Source organism: Caloenas nicobarica, chromosome 5 (genome assembly GCF_036013445.1).
Source record: "Caloenas nicobarica isolate bCalNic1 chromosome 5, bCalNic1.hap1, whole genome shotgun sequence".
Lineage (NCBI taxonomy): Eukaryota > Metazoa > Chordata > Aves > Columbiformes > Columbidae > Caloenas > Caloenas nicobarica.
Genome location: NC_088249.1, coordinates 1,459,733 through 1,481,665, shown reverse-complemented (window position 1 = coordinate 1,481,665; position 21,933 = coordinate 1,459,733). Strand labels below are relative to the sequence as shown.

At 43.0% G+C, this 21,933-nt stretch overlaps 1 protein-coding gene across 1 annotated transcript; it reads left to right on the top strand.

Annotated features, from left to right (window-relative positions):
* Nucleotides 1-2,660: 2,660 nt before the first annotated feature.
* Nucleotides 2,661-21,892, top strand: POLE2 (DNA polymerase epsilon 2, accessory subunit). Its single transcript, XM_065635488.1, has 19 exons — nucleotides 2,661-2,728; nucleotides 5,202-5,302; nucleotides 6,872-6,947; nucleotides 8,335-8,412; nucleotides 9,202-9,295; nucleotides 11,332-11,406; nucleotides 12,252-12,335; nucleotides 12,904-12,960; nucleotides 13,319-13,367; nucleotides 14,822-14,894; nucleotides 15,484-15,656; nucleotides 17,666-17,755; nucleotides 17,955-18,009; nucleotides 18,456-18,515; nucleotides 18,605-18,682; nucleotides 19,047-19,155; nucleotides 20,881-21,057; nucleotides 21,177-21,244; nucleotides 21,874-21,892. Exons 1-19 carry the CDS (start codon nucleotides 2,661-2,663, stop codon nucleotides 21,890-21,892), a joined length of 1,584 nt encoding a protein of 527 aa, XP_065491560.1.
* Nucleotides 21,893-21,933: the final 41 nt, after the last annotated feature.

Below are 21,933 nucleotides of genomic sequence, written 5' to 3'. Positions count from 1 at the left end.
CCAGTTTGGTCAGATCTTAAAAGAAGTTTCTTTTTAGATGAGGAGTACATTTCTTCTCCAGGTGTTCCTTCTTCATAGGAGACATGCGCTCAATGTCAAATTCGGATTTTCTTGAAAGGAGAATAAACAGTAATCTTAGCAAATAAACTTACGTAAGGATTTGGTTCATAATTTGCACCTAGCTGCATGCCTGAGATGAAAAATGGATCATATTTCCTGCCAAAATAGCTGAGACCTGTCAGATGGCAGCTTTTCATCTAAAGAGAGTAGATGCAGCTTCACCCATGAGTTTGCTCCCAGTTGAGGAGGAGTGATTATAAATTACGCAGTTGCGAATGGACTATAGAAAACAGGCTGATATTTTTAATCCGTCTTTATATCCTTGCAGTCTTTTGATCCAGGAATGTTGCTTTGAGTCTTCTGTGGAATAAAGCGGCACTTCGAGAGACGGAGCTCAGAGTGTTTGAATGCAACGTTGCGGCATTTTTCATCTGGAGAGAAGGCAGCAGCCCCACGAGAGTGGAACCGTATGAGGCGCAGTGTATTTATTTATTGTGCTTTACATAGGGACTTGATATGTCGCAACAAACTTCAAATGCTCAGGGCCAAAGGAAAAATCATGTACAACAGCGGGTTCCCTGGTTTTGTGTAAAAACAGCCATGGAGACCATCATGAGCTTGTTGGCCAAGACAGAGTCGGCTGGAAGGGACCTGCGTCTGGCAGTGCTGGCATGGGAGCAGATGAACTGAAGAACTAAGAGTTTACCAGGCACTAAACTCTCAGGCAACTAAGAGCTGTCCTGGGAAACTGGGCACCCAGGTAGGACAGTCACTGTCAGTGTAAGAGCATAAGGGGACCCAGTGTACCCGTCCAGCTAGAAAAGAGTCCTACAAAGTGGTGGTTAAAGGCAGGGCAGAGTTATAAAAGATATTATACAACCAAGCAACCCACTGCAAAACTACAACAGGCAAAAACTACAACAGGCAAAACTACAACAGCAGCCGGATCCAGGGCTGGTGAACCTTCGGAGAGACAGATCGACGAGTGAGAAGAAATAAAGAATGGGAGAGCAGCGTCCTGTGGCATCCAACAGACTAAAGTTGTCACTGGGTGACAACAAGGCTCAGTCACAGGGGTACAAGCGAGAGTAGTTCACAGCTGGTGATGTTTGATGGATGTTTTATGGCAGGTAAAACTGAAGCTGGAGAGACTCTGGACTACGAGAGATGCCGTGGAACCTGCACCAGGGCTCACAAGGGTAGAAAGTCGTGGTCAATGGGGCAGAGTCTGGTTGGAGGCCTGTATCGAGTGGAGTGCCTCAAGGGTCAGTTCTGGGACCAATACTATTCAATATATTCATCAATGACTTGGATGAGGGAATTGAGTGTACTATCAGCAAGTTTGCTGATGACACGAAGCTGGGAGGAGTGGCTGACACGCCAGAGGGCTGTGCTGCCATCCAGCGAGATCTGGACAGGCTAGAGAGTTGGGCGGGGAAAAATTTAATGAAATATAACAAGGGAAAATGTAGAGTCTTGCATCTGGGCAGGAACAACCCCAGGTTCCAGTATAGGTTGGGGAATGACCTATTAGAGAGCAGTGTAGAGGAAAGGGACCTGGGGGTCCTGGTGGACAGCAGGGTGACCATGAGCCAGCACTGGGCCCTTGTGGCCAGGAAGGCCAATGGCATCCTGGGGTGTATTAGAAGGGGGGTGGTTAGTAGGTCTAGAGAGGTTCTCCTGCCCCTCTGCTCTGCCCTGGTGAGACCTCATCTGGAATATTGTGTCCAGTTCTGGGCCCCTCAGTTCAAGAAGGACAGGGAACTGCTGGAGAGAGTCCAGCGCAGGGCCACAAAGATGATTAAGGGAGTGGAGCATCTCCCTTATGAGGAAAGGCTGAGGGAGCTGGGTCTCTTTAGCTTGGAGAAGAGGAGACTGAGGGGTGACCTCATCAATGTTTACAAATATATAAAGGGTGGGTGTCACGAGGATGGAGCCAGGCTCTTCTCGGTGACAACCAACAGTAAGACAAGGGGTAATGGGTTCAAGCTGGAACACAAGAGGTTCCACTTAAATTTGAGAAGAAACTTCTTCTCAGTGAGGGTGACGGAACACTGGAACAGGCTGCCCAGGGAGGTTGTGGAGTCTCCTTCTCTGGAGACATTCAAAACCCGCCTGGACGCCTTCCTGTGTAACCTCATCTGGGTGTTCCTGCCCTGGCAGGCAGATTGGACTAGATGATCTTTCGAGGTCCCTTCCAATCCCTAACATTCTGTGATTCTGTGAAAGGGGGCAGAAGTATTGGGAACTACATTGCCTGTAAGGCAACAAAATCATACCCTGGTAATTCTGCTGGATATCTCAGCAGCAAGAGTATTTGGTGTCCTTAGCATTACCTTTTTTGCTGTGAAATTCACGGAAAAACTGCGCCTTAGCTCTGGTGTCAGCAGGTCACAAAGCGGGGCCGTTCTGGGGTGGGCGATGCTGCAGCCACCGCTTCTTCCAGACGTCGGAAAACACGAGGCCGAGTCGACGGGCACCTCGACCCCACGGTTCTCCACACGCAGCCCCGAGGGGCGCGGCGGGGCCGTCCCGGAGCCTCCGCCCTCCCCGGGGCCGGCCGGGGGCGGCGCGGAGCCGTTTGGCGCCAACCGCCCGTCATGGAGCCGGAGCGGCTGCGGCGCCGCCTGAGCTCCGCGTTCCGGCTGCGCGGGCTCCTGCTCAGGGCGTGAGTACCGGCGGGCGGCGGGCGGGACACGCCGCCCGGGACGGGCCCCCGGCGGCTCCCGCTGCGCCCGGGCTGGGCGGGCTGCTCGGACCTCCCCCCAGCCCATCTCCTGCTTTCGGGGTCTCGCCGTGTGGGATTTGGTCCGGGGACAGGTCCGCACGCCCCGCGTCGCCTCCTCGGGGATGCGGTGATTTCTTTCCCTCTTCTTCCTCGTCCGCACGCTCAGGCCCTTGGAGCCTCCAAAACCCTGTTGGTTTGCCCGTCCTGCTGCTGTGGGCCTCTGACATCCACCTCCACACATGCAGCACCTGCCGTAGGTTTAGGCAGCACCAAAACCTGCCCTGATCTCCCTTTGGTACCCTCCTGATGCTGGATGTTTTGCCTTTTTTTTTTCTTTTTTCTTTTTTTTTTTTTTGGTGTCTGCCACTGTCCTTGACAACTCCGGGACCTCTTTCCCAAGTTGCACTTGCCCATTCCGTGTTCAGCATCTCTCACTAGGGGAAGAAATGGTATTTCCAAAGGTAGATGGTAATGTGTATTGGTTAGAAATTGCAAGGTCAAGGAAAAGTGATTTTGCTTGCTGTGGAAGGTGTCATGATTTATAAGAGAGCCTGGGGCTCCGTTGCTCATATTTTTCCTTTCCAGATCATGCGTTAATATTAGTTCCATTTTGTTCCTGGCGTGGATGGGATGTGATTATTTTGGACGACGTCCTGGCAATTTCATTAGTGAGGAGGCAAGTTCAGAGCTCTTGACTCCCACAGTTAAATGAACCGAGACATTCTGAAGGTCAGGCTGGTAACCAAAATGCCAGCTTGGATTGGCTGACAGATGACATTAATAAGAAAATTGTCATCTTGAACTGCGAGACTGTAGTCTAAGGATGAGGAAAGAAGCAGATTTCTAATCCTTGTGTTATTTAGAATTTAAATAATTCCAGTCTCGGAGATACTGATGAGCTGGAGCGGGTTGTGCGGGGAGCTGTTAAGGTGGCCGTGGCTGGAGCTGGTGGTGTGCGAGGGAAGCAGGAGGAGCTGGGTGTGCTCGGTCTGCAGAAAAGAGAGGGAGGATGATCCAACTGCCTAATGAGGACTTACCGAGAAGGAGCCAGAGCACAGAAGGAATGCCACTTGTCCAGTTCTAGTCCCCTCGGTTCAAGAGACATTAAAAAAATGGAGAGAGTCTAGAGGAGGACCACCGAGATAATCCAGCTCTGGGATCCTCAGCACAGGACAGACATGGACCTGCTGGAGAGGGGCCAGAGGAGCCCCAGAAATGACCCGAGGCTGGAACAGCTCTGCTGGGAGGACAGGCTGAGAGAGCTGGGCTGTTCAGCTGGAGAAGAGAAGCTCTGGGGAGACCTTAGTGCGGCCTTTCCGGACTTAAAAGGGGCCCATAAGAAAGATGGGGACAGATTTTTCAGCAGGGCCTGTTGTGACAGGACAAGGGGTGATGGTTTTAAACTAAAGGAGGGAGATTCAGGAAGGAATTGTTGGCCCTGAGGGTGGTGAGAGCCTGGCCCAGGCTGGCCAGAGAGGTGGTGGCTGAACCATCCCTGGAGACATCCCAGGCCAGGCTGGACGGGGCTCTGAGCAACCTGAGCTGGTGCAGATGTCCCTGCTCATGGCAGGGGGGCACTGGGGGAGCTGGGAAGGGCCCTCCAACCCAGACTATCCTATGATTCTATGATTAGAGTATTGGAGAACTTGATGTGGAAAAAATGTGAAGGATTTGGGTTTATTGAGCCTCAAGAAGGGAAGGCTCAGGAGGATCTAATCCCAGTCTTCCTAAAAGGTGGGGTTATGAAGAAGACAGAGGTACTTTCTTCTCAGGGGTGCACAGTGAGGTGGCAAGAGGCAATGCGCACAAGCTTAAAATAAAATCTGCAAGAACAATAAAAGTTTGGAGTAGATTGACTAGAGAAGTGGTGGTATCTCCCTTACTGGAAATACTTTAGACTGGGCCCGGTGGGGCCCTGGACAGTGTGGCCTAAGGCCTTGCTTTCAGCAGGAAGTTGGACCGGATGGTCTCCAGAGGTCCCTTCCAACCTGGACTTTTCTACAACCCTATAAAAAAATTGTTCACGAGAAGAGTAGTTAAGCACCAGGGCAGGGCCAAGAGAGGTTGTAAGTCAGAGATGTTGAGAATTTGACTGAACAGCGCTATGAGAAATGTGACCGGCCGGAGCTCTTACAGCAGAAAACTGGACCAGGAGATTTCATGGGTCCCTTCTGACATGAGCCTGTCTACGATTGTATGAAGATGATGTTCTCTGTATCTGCTTCTTATCCTCAATGTTTTCAATCCTGATTTTTTTTTCTTTGACTTAAACTAGTGCATTATTAATGATTTCTACTTTTTAAATCACAAGCTGTTTAGTGATTATGGGCACATCTGCCAGAATTGGCATAGTTTGTATAAACTGTATTGAACATTAATTGCTTTTTGAGCTGACATTCTTCATTGGAACTAGGGATGCTCTGAAGTATCTCACCGAAGCTTTTCAGTCCATCAGTGAAGTAGAACTTGACGATGCAATTGAAAATGTCATCGATGCCGTTGAAAAACAGCCTTGTAAGTAATCAATTTATTTTTCCTAAGCTTGCTGAGTTTATCTTGTGCTTATAATGTTATGTAGACAAAGACAGAGTTACTAGCAGCGTATACACTAAGCTATCATTCTAGTCTACTGGGTTGATCAAGATAAATGTATTTGTTGACATTTTGTTTTGTTAAATACTGAAGTTTGTAACATCAGCAAAATATATTTATGCCATTTAAAAAGTTGGCAGCCTGGTACCTCCTGACTCTTCCGAGAGTAGCGAAATTTTTCAATGCCAGTTATTAAAAGCACCTAGCTGAGTTTGTATGGACATCTTTGCATCTGACACTATCCTTTAAAATATGAAAATAAATGAAATAAATAATGATAAATTAATTCACTTGTTGTTTAGTAGTCCAGGTCCAGAAAAGGGCTCAAATCCATATATCAATGTGATCTAAAATAAGTACTAGGCCTTAGATGAGTTCAGGAAACCTTCCCAGCCTGTCCTGTTTAAATCGAATTAAATCAAGGGTGGACACGTGCTCGCTTTGTCGTTTTACTAGAGCACAGACTACGGAAGTTTTGGCTTTGTGTTTTTACTCTGGCCGTGGGATAACAGATCACAGCTGATCAGCCAGGCAGGAAAAGCAGTTTGAAGAACTGGTCCTGATGTACCATAAAGCCTGATGGTTCAAATTAGCACATCCACATTTTTGAACAAATCTGAATCGGTGCAGAAGCTCTAGGGCCAATGTAGCGTGTGCACTCAGTGCACTCGCCCACACCGGTCTTTGTCCAGGGCGGAATTTTGTGCTATAAATTCCCATATTGTCCAGTTTGTTTGAGCTTTGGGGTAGAGATGCAATTCAGACCCACTGGTCTCTCCTGTGGGTCCTGCTCGCACCCTTAGTGCCCCTTTTGCTCTGCAATTCATCACTGACTTAAGGAATTGTCATTTTAAGTCTCATTTCCTGAACAGGGAACTCGAGGGCAGGATTTAACGTGCTGGTTTCTGTTCCAGGAGCTCAGCAGTTTGGCTTGGAAACGCTGACCAAGCCCTTTGTGGATCTGCATTCATTGGTCTTCCCTTTACATTCAGCAAAACATTAGCGTTTAGAAATATTTTTTAATTTACATGATCAGTTTATATCCATGAAGACAACAATGTGCCTATCTCCAAAATTATGTTGAACTGTTTGAATACTTATTTATGACAGCAATCTGTGTGATAATGTTCTGGAACAAAATTAACCTCCTGAATGTGAAAACTCAGATCTAACACATTTGTAGTATATTCAGCAGCTTTGCATAAACTAAAATTGTCTTATTCTCCATGTTTAGGGAATTAATGGTGGGCGCAGTATGTGTGTGGGTTATTTTTTTTCTGGAGATGTATCCTTCTGGTAAGAATATTAAGTGATCCATTTGTAAAGAGAAAACGTTGTGTGTCATTAGCTCACTGAAAATATGCTTATTTGTGTAATACATTCCTCTGAGAAGACTGAACCATTTCTCATAAAATATTTGAGACTTCCTCGCTTTCTTTGTTCCTGCTTTCCATTGGCTGCAGTTTTAATATTTTGAAATTTTCTTTTCAGTATCATCTGACATGATTGAACAATCCACAGTGGAAGCAGCGGTCCAGGAGTGTAGCCAGGCAGCAGATGAAACCATGTACGGTGACATTATTGTTTTATTCGAGGTTTATGGGAGTCGGTATTCATTCCCTTATTTCTTCCTGGGAAATAAATGTCAGGCATTTTCTGCAGTGCTGCACACTCAGGAATTGCTTTGTGCTTTTGTCTTCCTGCTGCTGTCTTTGAAGGTTGGTAATGTTCTTTCTTAGGAAAATTGTTCTCATGGATAGGCCTCCAGGGGATCCTAAATATAATGCTGACATTCTGGAATTAAAATGCTATGGTTATGTGTTACGTGTGATACCAGTTGAGTATTAACCAGTAAAATAAACCAGCGCAGGGAGAACCTGTTAATTCTGTTCATTTCTTGATTTCCTTTCCTCTAGTTCGCAATTATCTAAGGTTATTTTGCTGACTTTTGTAAGATACTTATTTTCTGAAAGCACTTGGAAAAGTTTTTCTCTGTGGTGCTTGTTTCTGCTTTTTTGTGTAGAGGGGCTGTTTTTTCAGAACTGGGATTGATTTTCACTCTCAGATAACAAAGTGAAGAGCAATTACTTGAGTTTCTGAGAACTTTATTTGTTATTGTGATGAATGTGTTTCCTTTAGTGTTTACCTTGTGTATTGACATCGTAATGCAAAGAGAGAAAATAAATGGTTTGCTGGGCATGTCAGTTAGATACTGTGATCCCACGGTTTCTCACTACGAAGGAAAATTGTTTTATACTTTCCTCCTTCTAGTTGGAACCTTTATGATGCAGATGGCTTGAGTGTGACTTTTCTTTGTGTTGCTTTATATACTTAATGTATTTTTCACTCCAGAAGTGAAGAGAAATCTGTGTGCGCAGATTCTCAGCACAGAATCCTCTTGAATTATGTTCCAGAAAGCTTGAAAGTTTTGTCTAAAATGTGCTCTGAAGCCCAAGACATCAGTGTCTAATCAGCAATGACGGTTGTCCTGTGCTTGTGAGCCCTAGTGAAGGTTCATGGGATAATTTTATCTACTCTGATGGATTTGATCCACTTGCACTAAGAGGGGAGTGAGAGGCATCAGGAGAGAGCTGAACCAGGAAATATAATGGGATATTTCAACTCCATTAATAGTCTGAAGCATTCTGCACGTCCGTTGTTCAAACCTATTTACATTAACCATGCCAAGGCTGTTCTGTTGTCAGAAAAGGTAGCACAGGATGGTAAGGGAAGGAGATGTATCCCTCTCTCATGTCTGAACCACCTTCTGAAGAGTGTCCTTTTTTGGATTATTAATAGAAGATGTGGTAGTATCCAATAGGTAGAGTGTTGCAGGAGAAATGGTGGTAACTCGGGGTGATAGTGAACAAAGCGAACATAATTATATTCAACATGTTTTCTTACTGTTTGTTTCATCCTCTTCAGATAACATTGTACATATATTCTTATTTCAGAGAAAATGTTTTCAACATTATCGGAGCCTTCGATATTCCACGTTATGTTTATAATTCAGAAAGAAAGAAGTTTCTGCCGTAAGTCTTACATGTTTTAACTTTCAACCGCTTCTTGTTTCGAGAAAAAAATCCTCCATGTCTAGATAGTTAAAAGGCTGTTTTCTGGTTTTTCCCTCTTGGATCTGCTCATCTCGAGCTTGAGTGAGAAGGTGAGACAATTGTGTTTCTTAGTCTCTATAGAGCCCGTCACACTCTGTGATAAATGCTGGCTCATAAATCAATGATCCATGGGGTGGTTCTTAGTCTGGTAGGATGCAGCAGAAATGGGGACCTGTATCTGCAACTCCCTGAAGCCCCGGAGGATTTCTAGGGAGAGCTACCAAAGCTAAAAAAGAAAAATTAGGAGCAACTGATGATCCCCCCAGGTTGGAGAAAGGAAGTAGTTGGAGGAATTGGTTGTAAATGCTTTGCTAGCTTAAAGAATTTAGCTTTAACAGCAAGCAGCCCAGGCCGCTGAGCCAAAAGGAGCCCATGCTTTTAAAAAGCTTGAACCTCATTAAGACAATCTGCTAACCAAGAGGGAAGAAAATACTCTTGTTCAGGGCCACTTGAAACACGTAACTGCTTTTTCGAAAACTGTTTTCAGCAGAATCCCGTTCAGGTGGAAAGATAAATCTAAAGGATGTAAATCTAAATGGATGTAGCCTTCAAAATGCAGAAAGACAGGAGTAATCTTCTTCATTGAGTAAATAAGTTATGCAGTAGTATTTTAGCTTTTGCAGCCTCCTACAACTTTTAGATCAATAAGTCATTTTTTGTGTGTGGAATGTACCTTTTTCAATCCTGATTGTGTTCAACTTCTTGCAGTCTGTCCATGACCAACTTCCCTGTACCCAATTTATTTGGAACTGCCAGAGATAAAGCGGAGTTGTTCCGTGAACGCTACTCCATCTTGCAACAGGTCAGAAGAAGTTTGATAAAACACACAAACAAAATGCTGGTTTTTATGTTCTTAGGTGTACAACAGTGCTTTGTGTTGAGGTGCTTTTGTGAGGTGCGGTTGAAGTACAATCTGAATAAAAACGGGATCTGGACTAAGGTTTAGCAGCTTCTCAACTGTCACCACACAGCATGATGGATTTGTGTGTTTCTGCATTTTAGCATCGTGTTGTAAGAAGAGATTATGCATTTTTATGTGTGTCTTGCTCTTTTCCGCCCTATAGTCTGGCTCCACACTACGTTTGATTAGCGTGTCATTGTATGTTGTGCTTGTTGAGATAATGCAAACCCAAAGCCCTGGGAAGCTCTTGTTCAAGCTCTCCTTGAAGCTTTGAAATTCACTTCTGGTTTAGTTCATTTAATAATTTTCCAGTTTTCAAAAGGCTCAGTGAGAGCCAGCCACCCCTTGTCATCTCTTGGTGACACACGTGTCTTGTCTTCTGTTGGAAGTAGCTTCAGAACAGGGTTTCCCAACGTGACGTGCTCTGCACCACCACGATGTGGTGTTGCCAGGTGTTGCCAGCAGCTGTGGGTCGTGGCTCTGGACCGGGCTGTGCTCACAGCTACGGGGAGTCAGCCTCTTGGCTCTCGCCATCTGATCGTCTCTCAGAACAGGCTCACGACCCTCTTCTTCCCGTCCTTCCCCTCGCCCAATTAGTCAGGATCCAGCCCCATTTCACCCCCTGCCTCTGCCGTGCATCCCGGCGGGAGCAGCGGTGGGATGAGGAGCGAGTTGCTCACCAGACGACTCGATAGTTGTTTTTCAGGTGTCTGCACTACCTGCAGCGGCAGATCCACGGCACAGATCCCGCTCGGTGCTCCAGGTTCTGTGCAGCCCTGACAGCCCGTGCGCAGCCCTGACCCAGGTGTGAGCGAAGCTTTTTGTCTGTGCTGGTGTGATCTGCCTCGTCCTTTGGACCATGCGGTAGTTACACACGCAGATAAGCAGCAACAACTCTCTGTCTGCCAGGGGCTTTGCTGCCCCGAGGAGCATGTGTACTGCGATTTGGGAACATCTACCCTGCAAGACCAGTTAACCATTAACTGGAGAAGCTTTAGCTCATACAGTGACCAGGATTAGTGAAATCTGCTGGAATTGGCGCACTCACACAAAACAGTTTCTGAGAACAGCAGCTGGAGGTATCACAGAATCGCAGGATGGTTGGGGTTGCAGGGACCTCTGGAGATCCCCCAGTCCAACCCCCCTGCTCACGCAGGGTCACCAGAGCAGATCACACAGGTCGGTCCAGGCGGGTTTGAATGTCTCAGAGAAGAAGACTCCACACCCGCTCTGGGCAGCCTGGGCCAGGCTCTGGCACCTCCCAGCAAAGAAGTTTCTCCTCGTGTTCAGATGGACCCTCCTGTGTTTCAGTCTGTGCCCGTTGCCCCTCACCCTGTCACTGGGCACCACTGAACAGAGGCTGGTCACCCTCTGACACCCACCCTGAGATATTGATCAGCATTGATCAGATCCCTCTCAGCTTCTCTTCTCCAGCTGAACAGCCCCAGCTCTCTCAGTCTTTCCTCATAAGAAGGCAAAATAAGTGAAAATTTCTACAATGCATTTTCTTCACGCTCTCTGCAGTTTATGTGTTTGTGTAGCTTGCTCCTGTTATTAAAAAAAAAAAAATAAGCTTACTTTTAATAGGCCCTGCCCTGAAGAGAAACCTATTTTCCACATAGTCAGCATTTAATACAGTTCACCTTCCCTTGCTCACTCACCGCTTCCTTCCAGGTTGTCAGAAATAACTTATTTTAGAAGCATTACAGATACTTTACTTTTTGGGCTTAGTTTTGTTGTCCGGTATTATAGAGTATCTATTTCTGAGAAGCGAATTCTTGTCAAAAGAACTGATGAAGCTTAACAAATTAAACATTGCTGGATAACATAGACTAAGAGAACTTTAAAAAGTGCTTTCATAGTGGTTGTAATAAACTGGCTTTTTGACAGTGCTCATTTATTTTTAAACTTAATTACTTCAATTTTGGTTTCTGCAGAGGACGCACAGACATGAGTTGTTTACTCCCCCAGCAGTCGTTGCTCACCCTAATGACAGTACGAGCAAATTCCAGGTAAAAAATCTGCTTTTTCTTTTCTTGCAAAGGGAACTGTACTTGTGTCACTCTTTAACGAAGCAGTAGTTCTCCAGTGACATCTTAATCTTACATCCCATATGGGTAGTCAATGGAAATGAGTTATTTTTGATCATTTTTAGCTTGTGTGTCAAAAATGCAGTTATTTGGCTCAGATCAGCAGGATGACCAAGCCACTCAAAGGCTGGTACGAAGTGCAAGAGAAACGTGCCTTTGACATCAGCCGTCCAGCTTATTACACTTTGCCTCCTTCTGCTTGGGGATATTTTCTCTGCTTCTTTCTTTCATAAGAAATCACTAAATTCACAAACCCACAACTGAATAAGGTCATAACTTTAGTGTCTTCTGTTCCCATCTCAGCTTTCTCATATTAAATGCTCTCCCTATGTTATACAATTACTATATATTGTTTAAAAAAGATGAATGCGTGTGTGTCCCTGGGTACCAAATAGCAGCTGTGTGGGTGCAGGCTGGTCCTGCTGAGGCTCCAATTACTACAATTGACATTCTTAGACAAGAACAGAAATTGCCACTTGTTCTTTTCAGTTTTAATCCACTTGTAAGCAAAATAATCACAATAAATATTTACTTGCTAAGCAGTTCTTGATGCTAGCAGCCATTATTGGAAATCTTTTCCTAAACTGTGCTACATTTTGACATTCAGAAATGTGTCCCTGATGTTTGTAATGAGCCTGAATTCTCTCCATAGTTTGTGTATTTATGTAAACACAGGTGCTGTTGATGCTTTGTCTCGGTTGCTGGAGAACAGATAGATGGAGAGTTTGATTTAATTTTTATTTGATTTTTTTTGCCTTTGGTTACAGCTTAAAACAATAGAAACTCTATTGGGCAATACAACTAAAGTGGGAGAAGTGATTGTGCTTGGGATGATAACCCAGCTCAAGGAGGTAGGTTGCTTTTTATTGTGGAGTATCTGGGTCACTATTCATTCTGTGTTATAATACATTAGAAAATGAGAAGGCTTAAATATCTCACGACTTTCTCCTGTCACGTAAGTCAGAGGCAGAACCCACATCAATGTCAGTGATGCAAGATCCATTCCCTAAGAAGAGACTTTTCCACGAGCAGTTGATGCTGGTGTGTGAGGGAAAATGCCTTTGTCTTCTCACTATGGAATTTTGTGGTGCTTTACGTCAGCAACCAGAACCGGTGACATTTTTTAGGCATTTCCCTTCTCGAAATGCTGGTGCTTCTAATGACTATTTAGACTTGCCATGGAGTTGGGCTGTGATTGCAGGAGAGGCTGCACCAGAAATCCAAACTGCAGCAGCTCCAAGGGAAGGTGCTAAGATACACGTACTATAAACTACAGTGTTTTCAGCTCTGCCAGCGTGTTCTAACCTTATGATGCTAAAAATGGCTAAATGATTTCTAAGTGCTGACTGATAGATGCATTTATTGAAGCATTTATGTGTTTGGGTGTATTTTGCTTTATTAATCAATCCTGTTTTTTAGGGGAAGTTTTTCCTAGAAGACCCTACAGGAGTCGTCCAGCTAGACCTTAGTAAAGCAATATCCTTTTTCCGTGATGAAGAAATTTCCTATGGACCTGGAGAATTTGAAATTGAATAAGAAACCTATTCTGACCATTGAAAAATATGTATTGAGAACTGCGGCTCTTTTTCCTTCTTTTCAAATGGGCTGCTACAGCTCAGTGCCCTTTCACAGAGACCTTTAGGCCACGGTCAGTTTTCCTGCTCGGAGAAGCAGACGTGTCCCTGTTTGGGGGTCGTTTGCCTGGCTCTTAAGGCAGCCTCTGAATTTTCAGCAGTGTCCAAATGTATCACACCAGCTGGAAAGCAAACTTGGGCTAAAGAACTAGTTTAAGAGCCCTGATCTAAGAAAAATACATTTCTTAACCTTTCTGCACCAGTTCCACAGTGGTTTATACACTGAATCGTGCTTTGTTCTGGCAGAAGGTAAAGCAGACGTTTTTTTCTTACCTTGTAATAAGTTATTCTGTTAATGGCTGTTGCTGCAGTTACATGTTGATGAGGTTTGACCATGAGCTGGGTTTGTGACTGAGATTTTTGGTCATAAACCTCCCGTGTTACATCCTGGGATCTGTAGGGAGAGAACAGAGCACAGCAAAACTCATGTTTTTTGATGGTGTCAGTGGGACGTGAGTATCTGTAGCAGCTTTGAGAACTGGCCTTAGTCAGCCTGGCTCCAACGTGCGCGAGGAGGTGTGACTAGATTAGGAAGACAGACTAGAACAGCCCAACAGGATGATTTAACAGGCTGAAAATGCTGCTTTCTGTTGGCAAAGCTTTGGTTCTTCAGAGGCTTTGGTGAGTCTTCTTATTAAGACGATGGAAGGGCTTGTTTTAGCAAAACATGGACATGTTTTAGCAAAATGACAGATGTTCTGTTTGTAGGTTATTACTCTGTGCAAAATACACTATCCTAGTCTATTTTCTAATAATGTATTCTAGGTTTAAAATCTGTAAGATAAACTAAATAGAAGTCAAGAGCAAGAATGATAGTGGGGACAAGTATCACAGAGCCATAGAGTCATTTTGGTTGGAAAAGACCTTTAAGACCATGGAGTCCAACCATTAATAATCTTGATATGCAGCTGCTCGAAGGACGATGCCTGATCTCAACAGAAAATGGCGCTTTTGTCTGGAAAGCTTTTAATAACATTCCACACAAAATTTAGGTTCAATGCTGGCATGTCCCCTTCGTATGAAATTTTAGAGCCTCTATTATGCAGAATATTTAAATTGCTTGTAACTTCATGATGCCAAGGAGCAAGTATGTTCATTAATGTGAACTTCAGCGCAGGTGAAACTACAACATTTGTCCACATTCAAGTTGGAGTTAAAGAAATAAGTAAAAGAAAGGAGACGAATAGGGACTTCATGCTAACAGTATCCAGGGATTAAGCTGGGGGGTTTATTTTTTGCGCTGCTCTTCTGTTATTCTGCATACAGTGTAGTGAAAAAAGAATCTATGAAAGTGGGTCCACGAGGCACAGAGGGGGCCTCAAGAGTTTGATCACTAAAAGTGGTTCACCTTGAGAGCTGAATTCGTTTCAGCTGCAGCGTCTCCAGAAAAGGTGCAGTTTGATGGACACTTCTAGGGCAGGGCAGCAAAAATCATTCCTGTTCCCCCGCATTCTTACTGGGGTTGAGAAGGTCCTTTATGTGGCCATGCAGCAAATCTATTCAAAGAAGTGACCGGGGTAAAAAAAACCCAGTTGTTTTCTCGCTCAGCCTGTTTTTCAGCTGTGGATCTCTGGTTTGGTTCGGCGCTGTCACAAGGAGGGATGGATGGAGCCAGGACCGGCTGCCAACCGTCTGACTAACGTCTAGGACGTGATGTTGTTAGAAATAACAAAAGGTTATTCTGTTGTTTAAAAATCTCTTAGGTTGGTACGAAGATGAAGTTTTTCATGTGAACGCTTTTGGATTTCCACCTACTGAGCCTTCTGCCACCACGAGGTATAAAACTGGCTTTCCACAGCCTCACTCTGTATTTGGTTGTGGGTTTCTAAGTAAGCACATTATTATTTTATCATTTCTGTGACATTAAAGTATGCTGTTCTTCCCCCTCTCCAAATGCTTCAAAATAAATACAATTTTAAGGAAGCATTTCTAGGACTTGCTGGTCTACTTGGACCAGAACTAAAGCCTGTAGCATCAGCAGGAAAACCCTTCCAAAGGCTCTTGGGTTCTGCATATTAATAACAATTGAGATCTAAACCCTCCTCAGTTGCAAAACCAGATAACTTTTACATGGGAATAAGAAATTCCTTGTTGCTCTAAGAATGGATTTGGGAAAGAACCCAGGAAAAATGTTACCCTGAGACGAGCTGTTAAATTATGGAAAGGCAGCGCCCCTGCTTTATATCTAGGCGACTGCCGTTTCTTTTTATTTGTTTCTCCATGAAGTATCAGATGATTATTGATGCCATCTGAGGTACTTATCGTAATAAAAATAATAATTAAAATGGCTTTAAGAGAGTCATAATCAAAACTACTAACTATTCGGGAAGGAAACAGAACTAATGTGAATATTTTACTGATGTAGAGCCTTCTATGGGAATCTAAACTTCTTTGGAGGGCCTTCTTCAGCTTCGGTAAAGGCTTCTGCAAAACTGAAGCAGCTGGAGGATGAAAATGAAGATGCCATGTTTGTGTTTCTTTCTGACGTCTGGCTGGACCAAGCAGAAGTACTGGAAAAGCTGCACACGATGTTTTCGGGTGGGTGAGAGCTGCTTTGACTCTGAGCCTTGGGTTTTGAGATTTTTTTACCATTTCTCTTAGCGCTTCGCAGCACTGATGGGTGGAACAAGGCAGCGTGATGGCTGCGTGGCCTCCGTGGACACAACGGTGAGCTAATTTCCTGCAGAAAACTCATTGCCTTTTTTGGAGAATGAGTTTTATGCCGGTTTAGCTCTGTGAAACTCCTCATGGTGTGGTCACCCACGTGGGCATCCCTGTCCAGGCCAGGGGTGCTGGTCAGTGAACAACTGACAGGAATACAGCGGGTTTTGTGCCTTTTTTCAAAAGTATCCCTTTAAATGAAAAAAGCAACAATTTTCAAGAGTCTTGTTATGACTGGATTGTGCATTTTTGATGAGTTTCCATTTTGAGAGAGCTAGAATAAACCCAGCTGGTGCATTTTTGGTAGGATCCCGCCAAACCCAAGTCCAAAGCCAGTGAAGTCTCACTCTAATCTTAGCGACAGCTATTTGCATTTCATGGTTGCTATTGTATCTCTTTTGGATCTTTCTCTAACAGTTTAAAAAATTGGATTGTAATATATTTTTGCAAGCTGACCCTTCCTTTTCATAAATCACTTAGTACTAATATTGTTTTGGACAGTAGCCATTTTATGCGCTGTGACAAGAATGTTTCTCTTGCTTATGAAAGCTGATCCTAGGCTTAGTTTAAAAAAACCTTCCCACTTCATCGGAGATCAGCCGTCCCTCGAATGCTTTCTTGTTCTACCAATGAAAAAATGCCAGTTATTCTTAAAATATGAACTGTTCCTTCCACGCATTATTGCATTAATAATGGTGACAACGTTTGGAGAGCAAGTGTCTGCAAGATGTGTGAATTGTTTCTTTCTATTCCAGAGGAGTTTTGGAACAGCTCGTCCTGTCTGTCTCAGGTAGAATGGAGGTGCGAGAGCAGTGGCTGCTTTAAAAATTAGATTTAAAAGTTAAGGGTGGGAAACTGCTACTTACTTAAAGACAATTGGCCACAAATTACCACCCTTGTGCAGAAGTTACGAAACCGGTTCATTATCTCGATCAAAGTTGGCAAGATCCTTGAAGCAAACTGAGCTCGACCTAAGATTGCGTGTGCTGATGTAATAAAGGGACTTTGGTCAGTGAGGTTAATAAACCGAACTCAGCTGGCAAAGACACGTATGTTGGATCGACTATTTTGAGACCGTTTTTTAATAGGCAAGTGATAAGCTTCATAATTAGAAGCTAAAAATAATAGCAGAATGGCAAGTTAAAAAAAAAACCATTGATGAGCCATTTCTCTGGTGTAAACAATTCTGTCCTGTTTACCAACTGGATTGAAAAATAGCGAAGTGGATCCAAGTCTGGTGCTGCACGGTAGGGAAAAGGAGAGTGGCCTCGAGCGTGAGGCGAAAGCCTGAGCAGATGTTTTTATTTTTCTCTTAGGGATGGGAATCAGTTTTGTTTTTCCACTCTTTGCTATAAAGCACATTTTTCTGGGTGATTAGTGATATTGTGAGGACTCATCAGATTCTTAAAGTGCCCAGGAAATTCCAGTTACTGTTGCTTTATAATGCCCAAAAGTGAATTAAATATTGGTAGAGCCCTTGAACTGGAATGATGCAAAGAGGTTAATAGTAATCCATTGCTACCTAATCCCTATTTTTCTCTCTAAGGAAAGAGTGCATTTTAAAATTGTATTATTTATTATAATTGTATTTTGTGTAATTACGTGACTGGGTCAGTATTTAGTTGGATACACAGAAAAAATGTTCTTGGAACTGGGTGTGAAAATAACAGAGGGTTCCCTTGAAATGGCATTTGTACATCACTGTCATCCTTTTTAAGCTAAAAGAAGCCTGTATCAAGAAAATAGTTCAGGTGTATTAATAGCAGCAGAGCTTGAAGTGCTGTTTCAGTTTTTGCCCTTCATTTTATGGACAGGATGCTGACAGAGACTGGAGTGAATGGATGTTATACTCAATGTCATACTCACAGATACTCTTATTTTCCCAGGTTATTCCTCTGCACCTCCAACCTGCTTTTTCTTTTGTGGAAATTTTTCATCTGCACCGTATGGAAAAAATCAAATTCAGTCACTGAAAGGTAGGGAGGTGTTTGTATACAGTTGGACATGTGCAGTAAATTAAAATGATGGTAAAACAAATTAAGAGGGGAGGGCTGAAAAAAAACCCCTTATTTTTTAAGTGACACATTTTAATGTACTGAAATATAGAGGTGATTCATATAACGTGTGTTTATTGTCTAACCAGGTGTTGTATCATGATTTTTTTTCTGACTCTAGGTTCTTTGAAGGCTCTTGCAGATATTATCTGTGAATATCCCAGCATTCACAAAAGGTACCCAGGGAAATTTGTTTATTTTGTGAAACCTTCGCTTTAATTACTTTAAGAAACTAACAGGTACTACGTTTCCTCATTATTGTGAGCCACCTATGATCAGATAGCAAGCAAGGCCTGTAAGTTTGTTTTGGCAGCAGCGTAAGGTTTTGATTTTATCTAAAATAAGCCATGGAAGCTGCTATTGAGTGAGCAAAGGTGAAACTGTCTCTCCCTGGAACATTTTCCACATGGATTAAACATGACTCCCCAGAAGTGCTCTTTGAGGGAGCCCTTTTTTTCCTGGGAATTCCTGTGAAATCAGCAGAGTTCTATGCAAGCCGCGCGGCTTTATAAACTAATGTTGAAGTGTTGACGCTGCTATTAGCACCTAAGGGCTACCCAACCGATGTTCAGGTACTCCTGGGGTCATTTTGTATAAAAGTGACGTGTTGAACTTTTTACAGCAGTCGATTTGTATTTGTTCCTGGCCCTGAAGACCCTGGTCCTGGTTCTATTTTACCCAGGTCAGTTTGCTTCACTTTCTCAAATTTTGGAATTTTGAGTTAAGGAAGGTAAGATGCTCTGTTGATACATCTATTGCTATTTACTTTAGACCTCCCCTGGCTGAAAATATTACTGAGGAATTCAGACAGCTGGTGCCATTTTCAGTTTTCACCACAAATCCTTGCAGGTAACAGTATAACTTCAAGATATTTTCAAAAATTTAAAATGTTGGTAAAATTTGTCTTGAATTTTTCAAATTATTAGATTTCCTCACTTGCATTAATTGTAACTTGTTTTAAATACATCAAGATGTAAATAAATTAGTGACAAAAGGAAGTATTGCTAAAAGTTTGATAGTGAGTATAAAAATCCTGCTCAAAAGCATCATGTTTTTTCTGAATCTGGAGAGAATTATGAGACGATGGATAAGTATTATTTTAATTGAAATGTGCTTTTTCATTTTGCCATATTAGAGATCAACTTTCTAATGTAGCTTCCTATCTTTTAGTTTCGTCTCAATTAATTTAATTTCATTAACGTTTCCCACTTAGGATTCAATATTGCACCCAAGAAATAATCATCTTTCGGGAAGATTTGGTGAACAAAATGTGCAGAAACTGCGTCCGCTTCCCGAGCAGCAACATGGACATTCCCAACCACGTGAGTTGTGCTCAGCACTTCTTGCTGAGATCTGAGATTGTTTTTCATCAGCACGTCTGTTTTTAGGATGCTCTGATCTGTGTTCTCACGACACGTTGCTAGAGTAACCAAGAGGGATTGTAAGAAGGATCTATATATTTAGGATTATTACCTTCATTTACATCTTGAGAGTCAAATAACTGAAGCTGTGATGCTGATTGATGGCACTGAGTCATTCTCGCTGTCCCACCACAGATGCCCTTGAACGCAGAACTTCATAGCGCCAGCGACGAACGTTGTACCAAGAAACATCGATTCCTAAAGGCAAAGCTTAATACAAATTACTTTTTTTTAAAAAATGACTTAATCAATTAATCAGTGACATTTGCAGTAAAGCAGCGTGTCGCTTTTCCAAAAGGTCTTCTGCTGCTCCTGCCTTCTCACTTCCAGTCTGAATCCTGCTTTTGATACATCGCCACAGCTCCCTGAGTTATGATTGTAGTTAACGAATGCACAGCAGGAGTTGATGGGAGTTACTGATATAATTGAACAAGAGCGATCCAGGCAGTACTGGCTCGTTGCAGTGATGGATAGAGTCTCTTTCTGTTTATTTTATAGGGATTTTTTAAAATTCATTTGACTCAGAAGCTTCTTTTAGCTCTTTATTCCTTTGCTCCATCGCGACAGCACTCGGTTTCTTTGTGAACATAGAGAAGCCGTTGCAGACACTGATGCAGGTTGGTTTTGGAGTGGTTTGCACACATGTATGTGTGTACAGCAAACCCTCACTCCCCTGTGCTCACACAGGGCTTGGAAAGGAAGGAATCAGGAAGAAAATGTGGAATTGTGCATTACAATGCTTCCTGCACATAAGAGTATTGCATTTCTTTTGCATACTTTGCTTTTTATCTGCCTGTCACTAGTTTTTTACTTCAGCCAGCAGTGTAAAATGCTGAATGAGAAAGGGGAATTTCATTACTAACATTAGATTGAATTAATAGTGACTTCAGGCCTCATACAGTATTGTTGGAATAACTGGGCCGATGCTTGGTACATTGTTTTCTTTCAACACCAGACCCTTTCACCAAGTTGCCATAGTGATTTTGGCTCTTTGGGGAAAATGGAGCCTAATGGCAGCTCCATGACTGAGTGGAGATAATAAAAGCTTTTGTGTGGCTTAAGAAGAGAGTTTAGGAACCAAAATACCCTGGGGGGAATTTGCCAGATGAAAAAGCAAGTGAAAGGGGGCAGCTGGTGTCCGGAGGTGGGCAACTCATAGAACAGCCAAGGGAATCAAAGTCATTTGGGAATCAAGTGATTTCCCCAGTTCAGGGAAAAAGACTGTGTTTAAGTGTGGGTCTCGTGGTTAACTGGTGCTTCGAGGAAAGCCCTGAGGGAAAAAAACCCACAAAATAAAAGGATAGTGTTGGTACTTGGTAGGTTGGAGGAACAGGTCAGCAGATTCTCTTTGTTGGAGAGTCTGATCAATGAAAAAGTTCTGACATCTTCAAATATTGGCTGATATGCTTTAGAAAGGACTTTATGTATTAAAAAAACCCCACAACACAACAAGCAAACCAGCAGCTGACTTGTAGTGGAGTTGCTGCTTTTGTCTAGAAATTGTTAATAATCAGAGGGAGATACACAAAAGGTTCAAAGCTTCTTTATTAACAGGGCATTTGCATCTGCAGGATTGAGTTTGCATGAGAAAATGGTTCCAACTAACTATTTACGTTTATCTTGCAGTTTGTAAAGACGATCTTATCGCAAGCACACCTGACACCGCTGCCGCTGTACGTCAGCCCCGTGTACTGGGCCTACGACTATTCCCTGCGGGTTTACCCCGTGCCAGATGTGCTGGTCATCGCAGACAAATACGACCCCTTCACCGTCACCAACACTGACTGCCTGTGCATAAACCCTGTAAGACTTCCTCACGCTTTACCAAAATAAGAAGGGGGTGCAGTCAGATCCAAGTGTGTCTCAATATTTCTACAGTATTTTTACTTACAGAGGTGCGGTATATACATTTTTCTTTGCAGGGTTCATTTCCAAGGAGTGGATTTTCATTCAAGGTATTTTACCCCTCCAACAAGACAGTTGAAGACAGGTAAATATTTCAGTTTTTTCATTTAAAAGAAAGTATCTTTATTTGCTGCCTTTCTAATTGTCAGGAGGAACACAAAAAATCGATGACATAAGCAGAGTGAATATTCTAGCAGTTTAATGTAGACTTATGCTTCATACTAAAGCAGTGCAAGAAATCCGGATGTCTAGAACGACAACAATAAATCTAGAAATTAGTCAAGAGCAATGATGATGAGCATGATCCAAAAGTAAAAGGAAAGATGGACTATACTACATGATTTTCAATAATTGAGACCCAGTTGGGAAACAGTTTGTTTCTGGGGATGATGCTTGTTACAGAGATTAATTACACTTAGTAACAATTCATTTAGTGATCATTATCAAGCCCAAAAGCCACTTTTCTGCTTTGATTTCATGTATTTTAAATCCATGCTTATTCATCTCACCTGTGGTCATCCAATGACTGGAAAAAACTGATAATAGATTGACCCATGTAACCTTTACTTGAGTATAGAAGACATCATACCATGAGCTGCTTTAGCTCTTTAAATAGCTTAAAACATTTTCAGGTCTTTCACAAATCAAGAAATAGAATAGTATTGTGTACTGTCTTTTAAAAAACTAAATATTGTTTTTGCTTGGTATTTTCAGCAAGCTTCAGGGGCTCTGAATTTCTGCGAGACTGTAAAAATGGAGTGAGCCTTTGTAAAG

What these genes read in the sequence shown, in the direction of transcription:
- POLE2 (XM_065635488.1), top strand. Translation starts at nt 2,661, where the DNA reads ATGGAGCCGGAGCGGCTGCGGCGCCGCCTGAGCTCCGCGTTCCGGCTG. An exon ending in CAGGCAGCAGATGAAACCAT is followed by an intron (nt 6,948 to 8,334) that starts GTACGGTGACAT and finishes TTCTTATTTCAG; the next exon opens with AGAAAATGTTTTCAACATTA. An exon ending in CCTGGTTCTATTTTACCCAG is followed by an intron (nt 18,516 to 18,604) that starts GTCAGTTTGCTT and finishes TATTTACTTTAG; the next exon opens with ACCTCCCCTGGCTGAAAATA.